This window comes from Ranitomeya variabilis, chromosome 1 (assembly GCF_051348905.1).
Source record: "Ranitomeya variabilis isolate aRanVar5 chromosome 1, aRanVar5.hap1, whole genome shotgun sequence".
Classification (NCBI taxonomy): domain Eukaryota; kingdom Metazoa; phylum Chordata; class Amphibia; order Anura; family Dendrobatidae; genus Ranitomeya; species Ranitomeya variabilis.
This window is the reverse complement of record NC_135232.1, coordinates 399,751,656-399,772,348: the sequence shown is the minus strand read 5'-3', so window position 1 is coordinate 399,772,348 and position 20,693 is coordinate 399,751,656. Positions and strand designations below refer to the sequence as shown.

The 20,693-nt window shown below is 39.6% G+C and overlaps 1 protein-coding gene across 1 annotated transcript in view; it reads left to right on the top strand.

Annotated features, from left to right (window-relative positions):
- GLIS3 (GLIS family zinc finger 3) overlaps positions 1-20,693 on the top strand; it is a 615,191-nt gene that overhangs the window by 426,199 nt on the left and 168,299 nt on the right. The window contains exon 7 of the mRNA XM_077249138.1: positions 13,165-13,306. Within this exon, the coding sequence (XP_077105253.1) occupies positions 13,165-13,306 (142 nt within the window). The remainder of the gene's footprint in view (positions 1-13,164; positions 13,307-20,693) is intronic.

Below are 20,693 nucleotides of genomic sequence, written 5' to 3'. Positions count from 1 at the left end.
AGAAGCACTAATTATCTAAAGTGTGGACTAGACACAAATATGAGCTAATGTGGCCTACAGAAATGTAAAGTGGTGTAACTGGTGTGTTTGGTGAACTTTATTATTTATTTATTTTTTGGGGGCTGAACTGACAACAGATAGAGCTGCAGTCACACGGAGACCGTGCAGACAGACGTAAACGGCGCTACAAGGCCCAAAAACCCTCCTCTACTTTATCCTATGTAGTGTTTTTCCACAAATTAGCTGGAGACGGGTGGAAAGACACTAATAGGATTTTTTTGAATAAATTAGCAGCAGACTACACTATTTTGAAAAAAAAGAAAATTGATTTGGCGGTATGACGCAGTGAAAAACCCTGAGCTGGAGACAACCAGGCTATAGCTGCTCACAGATTACAGGGCGAGCTGCAGTCACACGGAGACCGTGCAGACAGCCGTAAACGGCGCTGCAAGGCCCAAAAACCCTCCTCTACTTTATCCTATGTAGTGTTTTTCCACAAATTAGCTGGAGACGGGTGGAAAGACACTAATAGGATTTTTTTAAATTAATTAGCAGCAGACTACACTACTTTGAAAAAAAAGAAAATTGATTTGGCGGTATGACGCAGTGAAAAACCCTGAGCTGGAGACAACCAGGCTATAGCTGCTCACAGATTACAGGGCGAGCTGCAGTCACACGGAGACCGTGCAGACAGCCGTAAACGGCGCTGCAAGGCCCAAAAACCCTCCTCTACTTTATCCTATGTAGTGTTTTTCCACAAATTAGCTGGAGACGGGTGGAAAGACACTAATAGGATTTTTTTAAATTAATTAGCAGCAGACTACACTACTTTGAAAAAAAAGAAAATTGATTTGGCGGTATGACGCAGTGAAAAACCCTGAGCTGGAGACAACCAGGCTACAGCTGCTCACAGATTACAGGGCGAGCTGCAGTCACACGGAGACCGTGCAGACAGCCGTAAACGGCGCTGCAAGGCCCAAAAACCCTCCTCTACTTTATCCTATGTAGTGTTTTTCCACAAATTAGCTGGAGACGGGTGGAAAGACACTAATAGGATTTTTTTAAATTAATTAGCAGCAGACTACACTACTTTGAAAAAAAAGAAAATTGATTTGGCGGTATGACGCAGTGAAAAACCCTGAGCTGGAGACAACCAGGCTACAGCTGCTCACAGATTACAGGGCGAGCTGCAGTCACACGGAGACCGTGCAGACAGCCGTAAACGGCGCTGCAAGGCCCAAAAACCCTCCTCTACTTTATCCTATGTAGTGTTTTTCCACAAATTAGCTGGAGACGGGTGGAAAGACACTAATAGGATTTTTTTGAATAAATTAGCAGCAGACTACACTACTTGGGAAAAAAAAAAAAAAAAGGAACAGTATGAGGCAATGAACCACCCTCCCTGAACTGAATACAACCAACTATGGATGGCCTATGTGGCTGCACTCAGACTGGAGACTGGGCTGCACTCACACACACACACACACAGACCCTGCAGATCGCTGTGAAAACAGCGCTACAAGGCAAAAGCAAGGTGAATAGTAGGTGAACACAGCGGTTGCTAAATTAGCCTTTGGAAAGCACAAAGAAGCAAATCGCTATCTCTAAACTGTCCCTCAGTCAGCAAACAGTGTCCTGTCACTAACTGAATTCACAGCAGAGTGATCGCAAAATGGCGCCAGCGACTTTTAAACTGCATCATGACATCATTACACCAGCCAATCACAGCCTTGCCAGTAGTTTCATGCCCTCCATGCTAAACAGGATGTGCCCACACTTGGAATCAATCTCATTGGCTGAATTTCTGCTTTTTGAATCTTAGAACTTCCGATTCCGGTATCCGATACGCGGCAAGTATCGGAATCCCGGTATCGGAATTCCGATACCGCAAGTATCGGCCGATACCCGATACTTGCGGTATCGGAATGCTCAACACTACTGATCAGATCTGACAGCCAGCATTGGCTAGAAGGCCTTCTATTACAGACCAGACACAATCTAATTGGAAATATGGCTCCAATAAATGAAACCTTTAAACCATGTTTGTTTTACAGAATAATCAGATGTGGCAGATGTAGCGGCAGCATCTATGGATACATAGCATAATGTTTGTATTTCTGCATTGTATTTATAAGAGGTTGTATATATCCTCCGGAATGCCAAAAACATACTGTTATGGATGCTCTCAATTATCTGTTTTACAAACCTAAATTCCTAGATTTATGTTGCGCACCATGTAACAGATGTGCTATATAATCCCTTCAGTGCCATAGGGACTTGTTTATAAATTATATGCATGGATGGTTCTTCTTAACCCCTTCTGCATATCTGCCAACGTTACTATATTGGCATTGAAAGTAAATAGCATTTCCACCCAAAATGGTATAATGGTATATATTAGTAAACAGAAGCTGAAGTGCAGACATATACATTGTGACTTTTTTGTCACTGTCACAAAGCGGTATTTTGATCAGTATCATGGTACTAGTGGAAAATACTACCCCAAATACTGTCACTTGAAAGTAGCCATAGTCAGTGTGCATTATCATTAACAATGGGACAGGTTTACCATTAGTTGCTGAGCAAAGAATTCAAAAGTAAATGCAAATATGGCTGGGCTTCTTGTTGCAATTCCCTGTTCCAAAAAGGGGCTTTGGCTACAATTCAGAGAAAGTCTGTAAATAAATTAAACTTAATGTACAAACTTATAATTTTCATCTAGCTTATAACTTTACTAATATATGGCCAGTGACTGCACTGACCTGGAGAACCATATTGCCAGGTCAGTTTTATCAAATATTGAACAAGGAAAATAAAAAAAAATCCTCAAAAACTGTTGTAGAATTGCACTTCTTTTGCAATTTCACTGCACTTAGATTTCTTTTTCCCATTTTTCAGTACACTATGTGGCAGAATGAATGATGTCATTTAAAAGTACAACTTGCCCCTCAAAAAAACAAGCCATTATACGAATATATTGACAGAAAAATAAAAAAGATATATCTATGAGAAAAAGGAGAGGAAAAAACAAAATTTGGAAAATCGTCCGCGTGGGGAAGGGGTTAACAAGAGGCAGTTACATATTAAAGAGCTGTAATTCCTAAACCCTTACTCCAATTAGGCTGTGAATACCCTCATGAAAGAGGAGTGTGCACTATAAGCCCATATTGATTATCTAACCATATCTTGAATATATTTTGGTAAACAGCAAAAACGCCAAAACTTGTGTGACTGTCCAAATATGGTATTTCTGGACCTAACCGTATGTGTCTAAGTGAACCGAGACACTTTTTCTTAGGCCATAAGCAACTTGGAGCTTGTTCAATTGAGCCCGGTAAGAAGAGATCATGGGCACATTGTTTTGTAGTCATAGGACTATTACACTGCAGAGTAAACTTCCATAGCTGGAATTCTAGAGTCTTCTTTCGCACAAGCAAAATGTTGTGTTGTAACCAAAATGATGGTCCCATCTGTGGCGCATATTATGATAATAGGATTCTGCATGTTAAAGAGGTTGTCTGCAGTTGACAAGCACAGTGTTAAGGCCCCGTCTCACATAGCGAGATCGCTAGCAAGATCGCTGCTGAGTCACTAGTTTTGTGACGCAACAGCGACCTCAGTAGCGATCTCGCTATGTGTGACACGTACCAGCGATCAGGCCCCTGCTGTGAGATCGCTGGTCGTGTCGGAATGGCCTGGACCTTTTTTTGGTCGTTGAGGTCCCGCTGACATCGCGGAATCGGTGTGTGTGACACCGATCCAGCGATGTCTTCACTGGTAACCAGGGTAAACATCGGGTTACTAAGCGCAGGGCCGCGCTTAGTAACCCGATGTTTACCCTGGTTACCAGCGTAAACGTAAAAAAAACAAACCGTACATACTCACCATCTGATGTCCGTCAGGTCCCTGGCCGTCTGCTTCCTGCTCTGACTGAGATCCGGCCGTACAGTGAGAGCAGAGCGCAGCAGTGACGTCACCGCTGCGCTCTGCTCTCACTGTACGGCGGCTCAGTCAGAGCAGGAAGCAGACGGCAAGGGACCTGACGGACACCGAAAGGCGAGTATGTACGGTTTTTTTTTTTTTGGTAACCAGGGTAAACATCGGGTTACTAAGCGCGGCCCTGCGCTTAGTAACCCGATGTTTACCCTGGTTACCCGGGTGCTGCAGGGGGACTTCGGCATCGTTGAAGACAGTTTCAACGATGCCGAAGTCGTTCCCCTGATCGTTGGTCGCTGGAGAGAGCTGTCTGTGTGACAGCTCCCCAGCGACCACACAGCGACTTACCAACGATCACGGCCAGGTCGTATCGCTGGTCGTGATCGTTGGTAAATCGCTATGTGAGACGGGGCCTTTACATTGTAGGTCTCAAGAGTAAAGCTAATTACATGTCTTTGACTACTGCATGATCTCAGGATGGCTAAAGGAAAACTGCTTTGTCAGCATTTGTTTTTCCGGCAGTGAAAGCAAAGCATTGCAGGGCACCTTATACTATGGATAGACATTTTTTGGTCACTGGACACTGAAGTGATTTAGCAGGGCAAGGCTTTATGTGGCTCTACCTAAGAAATGGTGGTTCTCCATATAATATTGAATAGGTAATATAATTGTTTACGTCACACAGAGATTGCATTACTTCTTTTCCAAATCTTATTCATAAAGGATATTCTGTAAAGGATGCTCACGTCACAAGGCATGCAAATAATATCTAATTTAACAAAAGCATACACATGTCAGTTTGTGTAATTTAGGACAATCTATAAACCATAAGGCGACAAGTCCAAGAATCAATGTTTCAAGTTTAGGCCTCCATTACTATATAATTCCAGTTTATTAGTTCACTGGTATGTATCTGGATTAGGGTGGAAGGGCAACCCGTTAATGCTACTACTATCAGCCATAAACGCAGTAAACTAAAAATTTCTAAATAACATGGTCAAGAAATATAACTTCACTATAGATCATCAGAAAAAAAAAAACAGGAACAGTAGCACTTATAAAGACGTTGAGCAAAGGCAAAAGAGAGAGGAAAGGTAGAGTGAAAGAAAAAAAAGAAGGAAAAGTTACAGCCAGGGCCAGACTGGCCATCTGGCAATTCTGGCAAATGCCAGAAGGGCCTGTCTGGTCATGGGCCACCTTGTCTGCTATGTTGTTAACAGAATTAGTGTTCTCAAGACATCCATACTGTTAAGAGTTGTGACGGAACACAAAGTCGCTGACTCCGTCACTTATTCCTGCAGGCCTCTGGTATCATTAGAAATATTGGCCTTGTAGAAAATCTTCCTTTCCTCCATCCAGGGTAATATTAGTAATATATTCCATCTGGTGCTTGGGGACGGGGACACCATGGGCTTGTGTGATTTCAAATGCCAGGACTGAATTTCAGCCCCAGTCCATACCTGGTTACAGTAATTATATTACCTACAGTCAAAACTAGACCTCAAAAGCTAGTCTTCACTGCTGTATATATGTACAAAATTTAGTAGAAGGATATTTAAAAGAAAAGAAATATAACTTCACTAGGAAAGATTGGCCTTGTTCTTTTCTAACCTTTTTCATACTCTTTCTATCTACACTCCTCAACATTGACATTGCAGCACCAAGAAAAAAAGTCATGGCGTTATGGAAATCGGAGGATTTCCATAACATTGTTTTATACACCGGGTAACCCCCCCTGGATGGAAAGGGCATGTGAATATCCCATTAAGTGTGTATATCTTCTAGTAGGTTTCATCATGATCATGTTGTCTCGGTCCCTATGCTGCTATGTTCATACGCCGATCTGAATGCATATTTTTTGGTTTGGATACGCTTTTTGTTTTGAATAGTGGAAAGTGACATTACACATGGATGTGTGGTATCCCAGTACTTGGGTATCTGACTAAGATTGATTTGTTACAGACCATGTGTATGCACCATAGGAAGTTTAAAGATACTTCCTTTCCGCAAATGATTGCATATTGGCATATTATCTGTTAAACAAAACAGTACAGGTACACCGTGTCTGTTTTGAGAATACAAACCAACATAGGCGTATTAGTTGCTATCTGACATACCCGATTGTGTCTATGAGAGTGGGTGTATACCCCTCTGTGTTCTTAAAAAATTTTTTTATTATATATGTGTATCACGTGGTGATGGTATCACAATAGTTTGTCCTTTTATTAATGATTAAAAGTTAAGTTTTAGTCCATTTGCTTTACACATTTGATTTTTCTTGGATTATATCCTGCTACATACATATAACTGAGTTCAATGGGACACCTGTATCTTGATGTCTGGTGCATAGTCCATTGACACTTTAGGCCTGGTATATCACATCCAATTTCACTTGCAGTACAAAATGGATTACTACGCACCATTCTTATAATTTTGCATCAAATAAAGTGGAAGGGAAGCTATATGCCATAAAAGTATTTCAATTTTATTAATATTTAATTAAAACAATGAAAACAAGTTTAAAAGAATGTAGAAAAGGGGACAACAGTGCAACAAAAGCAACCACCTTTGAGAATACAGTAATATAATGATATAATATGTATCATATACAGAGGTTTTATGAAGCGCCACTTGGAGATACAGTATTTATTTGCCATCATTGATTTGCCTTTCCACTTTAGCTCTCATTACCTGGGCCCTTTACTGTTGGATAATCTCTTCCTATGGAGTGACAGCCTCTGACACTTCAGTTGCTGGCATATTGATTTGAGCATAGGGACACTTATCAGGTTTTCGCTAGTGAACAGGATAATATTAATTCTTGGATTAGGAATGTATGGATAACATTTTTTGGAAGCTAGTTTGCTCCTTAATATTGTTGATACTTATATATTCCTTCTCCCTTATTTGCAAAACTTCATAAAACCTCTGTATATGATACATATTATATCATTATATTACTGTATTCTCAAAGGTGGTTGCTTTTGTTGCACTGTTGTCCCCTTTTCTACATTTTTTAAACTTTTTTTCATTGTTTTAATTAAATGTTAATAAAATTGAAATTAAATACTTTTATGGCATATAGCTTCCCTTCCACTTTATTTGATGTATGATTTCTTTGGAAGCGCCACTTAGGCAGCTTAATATTTTTTAATGATCATTCTTATAATCTGATTATCCATCTGTTTAAAGGTTTGCTTCTGTGCACCTCTTGCTGTTATTCTAGTTCACTGTTGTCCTTCTATCCACTGAGATACACAACTTTAAAGAGAACCAGTCATGTGATAGCACACTTTTAATCAGCAGGTTAATAGCATTCTGAACTGGGATCCTCACTTAAAGCCATGCTGCTAGGAGGAAATTAACTTTATTCCTCCAGGCAGTGTTCATCTTTCAGTCATACCGGTTGGCAGTCATGGCTTCAGTCACCACTCAGAATACAGTGAGCAGCAGCTCAGTTGTGACCACCCCTCCGGCACTGACTCACAGCCAACTGTAATTCGGGGCCGGCTGTCAATGCCCAGGGCGTAGTTACAGCCACAGCTCACTATACACTGAGTGGGGACTGAAGCTATGATGGCCAACCCCTTTGACCACAAGCTGAATGCTGTCAGGAAGAATAAAGTTTATTTCCTCCTGGCAGCTGGGCTTTCAGTGTAGGCACCAAACAGGTTCAGAACCGTATTAACTTACATATTACCCCATATCTGCAAGTTAATAGCGTTTTTAACAGGTTCCCTTTAAACAGTGCAGAGATCTCAGCCAACGTGTGTTGTGGTCTGCCGGAGTAATAAATCACAATCTCTCTGTTAAAGGATTCTGTCCCTCTCAGTTTGTGACAAGCATGTCAGCAAACAGGAGGCATCACACAATCATCTCACAAGACTTGATCTGATTTTTTTGGTTTCATGTAGCTAAAAAAATTAGCTGTCAATCTGGCTTTAACATCCCTCCCACATGCCACAGATTAAAGCTCGGTTCTTGAAAAATTTAAGATTTGCAGATTGTAGCGACACCTGCCACTTTCTCGATTTGCATAACCTTACGGCTTGTCCTAGTGTTTCAATTTCAATGTTGAGTAGTGTCATTGGAAAACTAAGAAGCATGACTTCTAATTCACAAACAGTGTCTCTCATTCATGAAAAATTCTGCCACTTTTCAGCATAGAGGTATAATAGCGCTATATTTCTTAACATGTAATTTACTGCTGTATATATCTATTATTTTTATATAGTGGCAATATTAAAATATTGTAAGTTCTCCTATTTCTAGCTTTTAGATGGTTATAAACTATGTACCGTAAGCATATACACAAAGAACCAGCACTGGACAATTTGTCCTCATTTATATGATGCCAGCGACATGTGTCAATCAAAGGAGTAAGTAAACTGTGAATGTAGTTCTAATAAATGTGTAGACCGGGAATTTGACCTATCTGCCCTCTCTGTTTGCTTATGTCCCTCATCCCAGAGACTGATTCGTAAATATAATACTTGGGATTCTTTGGATTCATGTAAGGCTTTGCAGACAAATGCAGTGGGACATTCAGGACAAGGCGTCATGGTTGCAGCATAGAACTGATGAGGATACAGACATAGTCTCTCTTTTTTGCTTATTTGTGTCAATTTGAATATTATATTAATTTAGAAAAAGCAAAATAAATGTACTCTCAGATCTGAAGACTGATTCTTTAGATGAAAATTGCAATATTTAACCATGTGTATCATGCTCCAGTCATGTCTACAAGAACAAGATGGATCAGATTTATAAAAACTGCCTAGATAAAATTAAAACCTCTTTGTTTCCCATAGCAAGCAATCACAGCGCTGCTTTCATTTTATCAGAGAAGATGTTTCATCGGATATCACTAGGACCAATGTCATACTATGGTGCAGATCAGATGTGCATTTTTTCTATACACCAGATTGGTTCTGCCTCTGCAAATCGGAGCATGCGCACCCATACAAGTGTATAGTGTATAAAACATTGGACTGCACTCACGGACACAGACAGTGGAGAAGATGGAAAATTAAAATCTCCACCTTCTCCACATTTGTGCTATATATGTCTCAGTCTAGAGAGTTGGATCAAAGCTAAATGACACTTGGCTTAAACTCTGATCATAGTTTGAGCCGAAAGTGTCATTAATGTAATCTGATTTTCTCCGAAGAGAGAATTATCGCTTGTGAGCGAGCCCTCAGTGTGATTTTGATAATGCTAAACTTAAAAGTTTTTTTTCATATACTTTAGTGATTAACCCCTTTGTGACATGCGCCATACTAGTTCTACGCATGTTGTGTCTCCCCTTTCATGTGGGCTCTGGCGTTGAGCCCACATATTTCCTGACACATGTCAGCTGTTTTTAACAGCTGACGTGTGCCCGGAACAGCCACGGTTGGAATCGCGATCCACCCACGGCTATTAACCCGTTAAATGCCGCTATGAAACTCTGACAGTGGCATTTAACATGCGCTTCCTGCAATTGCGCCAGAAATCCGCCCATCGGTGAACCCTGTCATGTGATCGCGGGTCACCGATGGGTTGGCATGACAGTCAGAGGTCTCCTACAGACCTCTATGGTTGGCAATGCCGGATTGCTGTGAGCGCCGCCCGGTGGTCAGCGCTCATAGCAAGTCAGCAATTCTGCTACATACAGGCGATCTGATCATCCCCTGTATGTAGCAGAGCCGATCGGGTTATGGCAGCTTCTTGTCTCCCATGGAGACTATTGAAGCATGCCAAAAGTAAAAGAAAAATGTTTTTAAAAATATTAAAAAAATAAAAAATATATAAAAGTTCAAATCACCCCTCATTCGCCCCATTCAAAATAAAACAATTTAAAAAACTCAAACATACACATATTTAGTATCACCGCAATCAGAACTGCCCGATATAGCAATGTAAAAAAAGTGTTAACCCGATCGCTAAACAGCGTTTAACGAGAAAAAATAAAAAATGCCAGAATTACGTTTTTTTGGTCGCTGCATCATTTGATTAATATGCAATAACGGGTGATCAAAAGAACGTATCTGCACCAAAATGGTATAGTTAAAATCGACAGCTTGGTATGCAAAAAATAAGCTTTCACCCGACCCGAGACCATGAAAAATAGAGATGCTACGGGTTTCAGAAAATGGCGCAATTTTTTTTTTTTTAACAAACTTTGAATTTTTAGACATGTTTGGTGTCTGTGAACTTGTAATGACCTGGAGATTCATAATGACAGGTCATTTTTAGCATTTGGTGAACATGGTAAAAAACCGTTGTGGAATTGCACTTTTCTTGTAATTTCACCGCACTTGGAATTTTTTTCTAATTTTTGAGTACACGATATAGTAAAACCAATGGTGTCTTTCAAAAGTACAACTTGTCCCGCAAAAAACAAGCCCTCACATGGTCATATTTATTGAAAAGTAAAAAAGTTATGGCTCTGGGAAGAAGGGGAGCGAAAAACAGAAACAAAAATGGGCTGCGGCACGAAGGGTTTAAAAATAATTCTGAAGCTTATGTAAAGAGAGTTTCTTTGTGTTTCCAGTTTCTGACACTTGTAACTTTTTTTTTATTTTTCTGTGTATTGATCTGTATGAGGGCTTGTATTTTGTGTGCTGAGCTGTAGTTTTAATTGATAGCATTTTGGCGTGCATATACAGTTTTGATCGCTTTTATTCCATTTTTTTTCGAAGAACGAAAATTTGCAATATTGGCATTTCTTTTTTTATTATAGGCATTTAATGTGCAGTTTGAATAATTGTATATTTTGGTAGATTGGACTTAGATTGGACATTACAATACCAAATACTGTATGATTATTTTTTAAACTTTTTAATATCTACATTTTTGAACTCCAGTAAATGCTCATGTCAGTGATTGACAAGAGAGCTCCATAGGAGATCAAGATTTGGTTGCTGATTTACTGGGAGGTGATGGATTTATAGCAAAAAACCCTGATGACTCAAAGCTGGTTAAAGTTTGGGTGCAGTACTGGTACTCGAAACCGAACTTCCACTAGTCCGTTATCACTAATAATGGGTATAGAGGGTAATTTGTAAGTATAATTATACCTGCATATGCACCCCAATCTGTAATTTAGCAAGTAACATTTTTAACCCAAAGTAGCCATAATCTGTTATCACATAATCTTATCTAAATAGTAACAATAATAACAACAACAGTAGCAATAATAAAAGACTATACTTACCCACAGAACCACAGGGATGTGCCTGCCCAACATATGTTTCGCTTGTTGCTTTATCAAGGGGTTGACACCTAAATTGGACATCTATATACCCCTAACCATGAATGGCCAATTTTATATATTTCCCTGATTTTTAATTACGATATTATGTGTTTTAATTGATTCAATAAAATTGTACATTTTATCATATCAAAGTGTGTGCCACATTTATTTGTAGGCTATATATAATACAGAGTGGTCCAAAAGTCGGTCAACAGTTGAATCAATTACATTTTATGAGATTTTATGACTACACATATACAATGACACGCACCAAAGTGGCAATTAAATGAGTTGACAACTTTCTCTTGTTAATTCAGTTTTCCTCACAAACTGAACAGTACTTCTGTCCATAAATATATGGAGATTCAAGCAGATCCGAATTTATGTCATACTGTTTGTCACAGTGCATTGCACAGGTTTGAGACATGTTGCAACCTTAATGGAAGACGTATTAAGCTCTTATGAGATTAAACAGTGATCAACAAATGTAAATGTAATGAATAATGGAACAAAATGTTAATTAACTTGTTTGCTTATAGGTTGTGTGTCAGTGTGTATGATTACCCATATAATGTGTTGTGATTTGTGATAAATTTCATTGATTCCAGAGTATACCTACATTTGGGGGCCACCCTGTATATATATGTGAGTGCTTGAAATTGTTTGAAACCATTCTCTGAAGCAGTTTTACCATGCTTTAGTGAAACTCATATCAATGTAATCTGTTTAATTGGATCTGTGGCCTAAAATAGGCTTTATTCAATGCATTAAATCTGTTGCAAAGGCTCATGCAAAAACTGACACAACATTATGTAAGAAATTATATTTTCATAGTAGCCATCAGTTGTCCTAATTTTAGTACCACATTTAATATCTTATATTATATTAATAATATTAATTTATGTTTATGATTAAACTTATCTGTGAATAGAATTTGACAATGATGAATTCAGCTCTTGGAAAATATGAAAATTGCAGCTCAGTCTTAATGCACAGTAATAGATATGTACAGTATGAAATAAATAGCGTATTAGTCTTTCTAGTATGCTTTTGCTACTCTCACTATGGTTAAGTGCCTTTCTAAGGTATGTGTATGTTTACATACAATATAAACATAAGGATGAATGACCTCGGGGAGATCAAAACATCCAACTCCGCGGAAACACCATCACGTGTTTCTCAACGCAGTGATCCAGAACACTGCCCCCATCCCTTATGGGAAATATGCAAATGCATGTAGAAAAGCCGCGGAGACACCATCACGTGTTTCTCAACGCAAGCAATGAATAGCCAGGTCTTTCACCGGGAAGGAACAACCCCGAGGTCATTCATCTTTATGTTTATAGCCTTTTCACTAGGCACTGCTCCTAATAGCCAGTTTCCTACTCCACACTGATGAGGGGCAAATACCCCGAAACAGCTGTCTGTGGATGGATACCATGTTTTGGCATAGGTGGTTTTCTTTTATTGGATGCTGCCCTTCCCGTGGTTGTTCCTTCCTGGTGAAAGACCTGGCTATTCATTGCTTGCGTTGAGAAACACGTGATGCGGCTTTTCTACATGCATATGTTTACATACAGTGTGCCAGGTAGTCACTGATTGATAACACAAGCCTAGTCCTTCAGCACTAGGACTACTTTATAAAGTATGCAAATCTTTCACAACATGTTTGGTTCCTGGAGTACACGTGCAACTGATTTTATGATGAATACCCATTACAGCTGATAGCAGTAAAACGTAAGGCTTAGTAGGTAATCGGAAGCAGGCATCTTTAACTGTGTAAAGGGAAAACATATGGATTTCATAGAACTACTTAGAAACATCTTTACCATGGAAAATAAATTATTGCTAATTACCAAGACTCATGCTAGCTTTTATTGACAGTCCGGTCCCCAATATTAACATACTGCTGTCAGTTTCCTGTATCTTCCAATGTATTGTCGGCCTATAACCAAATAACAAGACATATCTTTTCTTTTGTTCTTCTATAGTTGCGACCTAGGACGGAGCTTGACCAAGAAATCCTCAGTGATTGCCTCACTATTCAACCTTTTCAACCGGCAACATCACCAAAGGATCCCACAGAAAATGCGTTGGGAAGGTCACCTGGTTCTGTGCATGATGTATTTTCAGGTATGAGCTCTGAGGTCATGGGTTGCAATTTCTATTGCGCTCAGTGTTTAACTCTAGTACACTACCATGCTGACGTTTTCGGTTTGGGTCAAGCCAAGGACAACATCTCCAGTGAGGTTGTATGTTCTTTCTGTGTCTCTGTGAGTTTCCTCCACTTCTGGGTTTCTTTTTCGCACTACAAGAGTAACTACCAGGTTAATTGGCTTCCAATCCTATTGCCCCTAGTCTGAGAAGGGTAGATTGCGAGTCCCAGTGGGGCTAATGTAAATAGTATTGCCCTATGTATAGCATTGTTTATTATAGGTCCTGATGTATTCGTTTTGATTTGTTCTTGCCATAGCCCTGAATAAAACCTTCTTTGGCACTATATTGTTTTATTAGCTTCATAATATTTCAATATAAGATGGTCAGATTTATGCCTTAGTAAATATGAGACCTGGGTTTACCACAGCAAAGAGAAGCCAGAGGGCCACATCATGTGATTTCACGTACTCCTGCACTGATTAGAAGCACATCTCTTTCATATTAAATAGTTCAGGCTTCTGTTAGCAGTGCAGGGGTTAAACTGTTCAGCTAAGAGTCTCTGAAACTTTCCTGCTTGGATGATATCAGCTGTGCAGTATTGGCCACTCCCCTCTGCTATATATACTCGTCTTTGGCAATCTGGATTGCCAGTGTTAAGTCTTGTACTGCCTGGTAAGGAGTGGAGGAAACGGTTTTTGGCAGAGGTGTTTTTTAAGTATTGTTCTGTGACTGTTGCTTGGAGTTTCTGGCTGTGTGCAAATACTCTTCCTCTCCTATTTGGCTTACATTTATTTTCTCCTTGGTGTTCCCCTTTGTTATTTGTCAGTGCATATTTGAATGATTGGTATTTTTCCTTTAATCCTGTACATCCTTCCTTGTTTGTCTGATTTGTGTATATACATACACTATTACTCTCCACTTCCATGGGTGTTGGAGGGGGACAGATATAGGGCTGGTTTAGGAGTTCAGCAAGGTACATGGCCCCGGTGACTTCACCATCAGAAGTAATCTGGGGAGCAAGTATAGCTAGGGCACCCCTAGTGATAGGGAAGGAGCCCCTTGAACCGGGTAATCCAACTGCAGAGTAATGACATGTTGTTTCCTGAGCTAGATAGTTGTTAGAATTTCTTTCACCACCCCCAAAGCACAAGTTCTACAAGTAAAGTAAAATACTGTACTATTATACAATGCCTACAAGTAGTATTCAACCCCCTGCAGATTTAGCAGGTTTAGTAAGATGCAAATAAGTTAGAGCCTTCAAACTTCAAACAAGAGCAGGATTTATTAACAGATGCATAAATCTTACAAACCAAAAAGTTTTGTTGTTCAGTTAAATTTTTATAAATTTTAAACATAAAAGTGTGGGTCAATTATTATTCAACCCCTAGGTTTAATATTTTGTGGAATAACCTTTGTTTGCAATTACAGCTACTAATCGTCTTTTATAAGACCTGATCAGGCCGGCACAGTTCTCTGGAGTTATCTTGGCCCACTCCTCCATGCAGATCTTCTCCAAGTTATCTAGGTTCTTTGGGTGTCTCATGTGGACTTTAATCTTGAGCTCCTTCCACAAGTTTTCAATTGGGTTAAGGTCAGGAGACTGACTAGGCCACTGCAACACCTTGATTTTTTGCCTCTTGAACCAGGCCTTGGTTTTCTTGGCTGTGTGCTTTGGGTCGTTGTCTTGTTGGAAGATGAAATGACGACCCATCTTAAGATCCTTGATGGAGGAGCGGAGGTTCTTGGCCAAAATCTCCAGGTAGGCCATGCTATCCATCTTCCCATGGATGCGGACTAGATGGCCAGGCCCCTTGGCTGAGAAACAGCCCCACAGCATGATGCTGCCACCACCATGCTTGACTGTAGGGATGGTATTCTTGGGGTCGTATGCAGTGCCATCCAGTCTCCAAACGTCACGTGTGTGGTTGGCACCAAAGATCTCGATCTTGGTCTCATCAGACCAGAGAACCTTGAACCAGTCAGTCTCAGAGTCCTCCAAGTGATCATGAGCAAACTGTAGACGAGCCTTGACATGACGCTTTGAAAGTAAAGGTACCTTACGGGCTCGTCTGGAACGGAGACCATTGCGGTGGAGTACGTTACTTATGGTATTGACTGAAACCAATGTCCCCACTGCCATGAGATCTTCCCGGAGCTCCTACCTTGTTGTCCTTGGGTTAGCCTTGACTCTTCGGACAAGCCTGGCCTCGGCACGGGAGGAAACTTTCAAAGGCTGTCCAGGCCATGGAAGGCTAACAGTAGTTCCATAAGCCTTCCACTTCCGGATGATGCTCCCAACAGTGGAGACAGGTAGGCCCAACTCCTTGGAAAGGGTTTTGTACCCCTTGCCAGCCTTGTGACCCTCCACGATCTTGTCTCTGATGGCCTTGGAATGCTCCTTTGTCTTTCCCATGTTGACCATGTATGAGTGCTGTTCACAAGTTTGGGGAGGGTCTTAAATAGTCAGAAAAGGCTGGAAAAAGAGATAATTAATCCAAACATGTGAAGCTCATTGTTCTTTGTGCCTGAACTACTTCTTAATACTTTGAGGGAACCAAACAGAATTCTGGTGGGTTGAGGGGTTGAATAATAAATGACCCTCTGAAAATACTTTTCACAATTTAAAAAAAAAATAAACAAAGAAATAACATTCTTTTTTGCTGCAGTGCATTTCACACTTCCAGGCTGATCTACAGTCCAAATGTCACAATGCCAAGTTAATTCCAAATGTGTAAACCTGCTAAATCTGCAGGGGGTTGAATACTACTTGTAGGCACTGTATACAAGTATTTTGTCATATTTAGCTCATTATTGATATGAAGAAGAAATACAGTTGCACATGACACCATTTACGTAATATAAAATTTTGGGCTTACATTTTTCTGAGCAAGGAAACAAGCACATTATGTGCATATGTCAACATTGTTTAGTTTTTCTGGAAATTGTCCTATTGTAGTAAAAATATAATTAGAATTGCACTGCATGAAATGACGCTAAGTGAAAATTAGAATGGCAAAATTTTACCCTATACATGCATTCTATTTCCATTAGAAAATCAAAAGAAATAACTGTAGCCAAAGACATGATCACTTACTGAGATATTGATATTTTTTGTTTCTGGTGGAAATTTTTGCAAAAGTAACAAGAGGAAGTTCAGGTCCTTTTGGTTTGAGTTGACTTTTAAGAAAAAAAATAGTAAAACTAGATCTTAAAAGTGTTAGTGTTTTCTGGTAAAAACAAGTTAATACTCATTGATCAGTGGTGGGGTTGAATGCTGTGACTTGCACCCATCGGCTGAATCTGGCCCTTTTATCCCCATTCAAATAAAGTATGGACAACTGCCACTGTTGGTCCAACAGACAGACCCCCACCAATCAGTACGATATAATTTATCCTACAAATTGGTAATAACTTGGGTATCCGCAGGTTCTGAAACTGTCATTTGGTACTGGTTACCTGTAAGAACTCAGTTTATAAAGGATCAAGACATTGGGGATATTTTTATATAATATTAAAGAAATGTTAAGACATGACCTAATTTAACAAAACATTTTCACACTTAACTTGTACCTGTTATCCTTGTCATCCAATCATTTCACTGTTTTCATTTTTCCAGAGCAGTTAAACATATGAAAGGTTAGCTTTGATTGGTTGCTATGGGCAATAATATAATAGTATCATCTTTTATTTTGTTTGTTAGTCACTTCTGTAGTCTGGCTGGGTACTACATCTCTACAAAACTTCTCATATAATTATTTGTTTTTAATCATTCTTTATTAATATCACAATTTCTACTATAACACAAAATCAATTGCTATCTCCAATCCACATAACCTCAAGCCACCTCCCCCTCTTTGAAAAAGAATGGAAAAACTAATTTTATTATGTAGTCCTGCAACTGATACCATATTTTATAAAATATTTGCTTCTTATTTAACTTACAGCATATTAAACCTCATCCCTCTTGCATATAAAGGAATTTGAATCTGGCATATTTCCTTAAAGGTTTATATTTTTTCACTGTGGTGCTTTAAACATGAATCCCCTGCCCTGGTTATATAGTAACCCTCTGGCATCTTCACCATTTTTCACTGCCGCTCCAGTCCCCTGGCAACATTTGGTGACCGCAGCTTCTGACTGGCCAGAAGTTAGAAGCTACAGTAGCATGTAAAATTTTGCGCTCTCCTGGTCAAAATTACTGTTATTGTGAACAGTTAAGCAAATTGGAAGTTATAATGATTTCTAAAAGGCCTAAAGTTAAAGAAAACTCATTTCCTTTGTATTTTGGCAAAAACAATATATATTTTCATCTTGTACATTTAAAAAATTACAAAAGGAAGCATTCACTTCCTGACACTTCCACAGCGTGTTCAACAGTCTCCCTGGACTTCAGTCATTTTGGGCATTGTTGGTCCCTTTTCTTATCAAATTTTGCAATTTTATATGGGGACAGATAGGCCTTTTGAACAATAAATAGGTAGTATATCTATACCAAGGTATAAGAGAAGAGTTCCCCTGTTCTTAGGGTACTTTCACACTGGCTTTTCTTGCAATACGTCACAATGCGTGGTTTTGGCGAAAAAACGCATCCTGCAAAAGTGCTTGCAGGATGCGTTTTTTCACCATTGACTAACATTAGCGACGTATTGCCACACGTCGCAACCGTCGTGCGACGGTTGCGCCGTGTTGTGGCGGACCGTCGGCTGCAAAAAACGTTCCATGTAACGTTTTTTGCCGCCGACGGACCGCCATTTCCAACCACGCATGCGCGGCCGGAACTCCGCCCCCACCACCCCGCACCTCCCAATGGGGCAGTGGATGCGTGGAAAAACAGCATCCGCTGCACCCGTTGTGCGGCGCAAACAACGCTAGCGTCGGTATGTCGGCCCGACGCTCTACGACGGGCCGAGTACGACGCTAGTGTGAAAGAAGCCTTACTTGATATGCCCAACATCTTCATGAGATTTAACCCACACTTCCTCACTAGTTCCACATCTTCTAACCCAAATTTCCCTATATAGTCTTGAAATGACACTTTTTGTGCCATTTTGTCTCTATATAAACACAGTTATCTCACTTTCTTCTTAACCCCTTAGTGACGGAGCCAAATTTTTGAAATCTGACCATTGTAATTTTATGTGGTAATAACTCTGGAAAGCTTAAACAAATCCAAGTAATTTTGAGTTTGTTTTTTCGTGACACATTATACTTTATGATAATGGTAAATTTAGGTCGATATGTTTTGTGTTTATTTATAATAAATATCAGAAATTTTAGAAAAATGTTAAAAAATTAGCAATTTTCAAACTTTGAATGATTATCCCTTTAATCCAGAGAGTCATACCACAGCAAACCATTAATAAATAACATTTCTCTCATGCCTGCTTTACATCAGCACCATTTATAAAATGTTATTTTATTTTGTTAGCATCTTAGGAGGTTTAAAAATGTAGCAGCAATTTTTCATTTTTTTCAAGGAAATTTACAAAATGTATTTTTTTAGGGACTCATCCATGTTTGAAGTGCCTTTAGGGGTCCCATATATTGGGAAACCCCCAAAAGTTATACTATTTTCAAAACAGCACCCCCTGGCATATTGAAAACTGCTGTCAGGTAGTTTATTAATCCTTCAGGAGCTTTTCAGGAATTAATGCAAAGTAGCATGACAGAAATGAAAATTTGTATTTTTACCACATAAATGCCTCTAACTTCTGAACAGATTACTACAGCCGTCAGACTCCAAGGCTCACTTTTTGGTCTTGAATTGCCATGGCAAACATCAGAACCACACAATCATGATCTAAGGGCACCAATTGGGATAAAGAGGAAGCCCCCACACTCTGTTAACCATTTATAATGATGTAGTCACTATTGACAGCAGCATCTAAGGGGTTAAACAGATTTGGACGGTGCAAGCACTGATCATGGCTGATACAGCAAGTTGTCAGCTATAGTGGACAGCTGACAGCTACTGGATTGTCACCTGTATGAGGAGGCTATTCTCTTATATCTCAGGTCAGTTAAAAGGCATATTGGCGGTCATTAAGGGGTTAATCTATTCAAAGTAAAGAGTACTTTAAGTATTTAAGAATGTAAAATAACATAAAAGTTTGAATCACCCCCTTCTTTAATTTAAAAAAGCAAAAACGTATTTGATACGAAGTACCCAAAAACTCTGAACTATCGAAGTATAAAGTGATTTAGTTCATGCAGTAAACTTCATAAAAAAAGAAAATATAGATGCCAGAATGGCTATTTTTCTTTCACAACACATTCCCCAAAAATGCAAAAAAAAAGAACCTTTCACTAATTGTTTTATGTTGATCTGGACACATAGTATATTAATGGCTACGTAGTGGAATAAAACCATTTTGTTATTTTTAATTTAGCCTCTCCGTTGCTGATAATTTGAAACCTAATGAGTAGTGACGAGCGAATATACTCATTACTCGAGATTTCCCGAGCACGCTCGGGTGTCCTCTGAGTATTTTTTAGTGCTCGGAGATTTAGTTTTCATCACCTCAGCTGAATGATTTACAGCTATTAGCCAGGCTAAGTACATGTGGGGGTTGCCTGTTTGCTAGGGAATCCCCACATGTAATCAAGCAGTTTAGTAGCTGTAAATCATCCAGCTGCGGCAAAAAAACCTAAATCTCCGAGCACTAAAAAATACTCGGAGGACACCTGAGTGTGCTTGGGAAATCTCGAGTAATGAGTATATTCACTCATCACTGTGTTGTGAATTAGACTTTTTTGGCTCCCTCTTGTGGTCACTAGTGGTATGACTCTGAGATTGTCTTTCCCTAGTTTGGCACCCACCTGGGTCGTTAGTCCAGGGGTGTTGCTATATGAACTTCCTGAATTCTTAGTCTGGTGCCTGGCATCGTTGTAATCAGTCCTTTCTGTTTGCTCCTGTCTGCTGGTCCTGGTTCATGCAAAATTAAGCTAAGTCTTGCTTCCTTGTTTTTTGGTTATTTGTATTGCTCTTATTTTTTTGTCCAGCTTGTACTAAATGTGATTCCTGATTTTGCTGGAAGCTCTAGGGGGCTGGTATTCTCCCCCCGGGCCGTTAGACGGTTCGGGGGTTCTTGAATATCCAGCGTGGATATTTTTGATAGGGTTTTTGCTGACCGTATAAGTCATCTTACTATATTCTGCTATTAGTCAGTGGGCCTCTCTTTGCTAAATACCTAGTTCATTTTACGTTTGTCTTTTCTTCTTACCTCACCGTTATTATTTGTTGGGGGCTTGTATCCAACTTTTGGGGTCTTTTCTCTGGAGGCAAGAAAGGTCTATCTTTTCCCTTCTAGGGTTAGTTAGTTCTCCGGCTGGCGCGAGACGTCTAGAACCAACGTAGGCACGT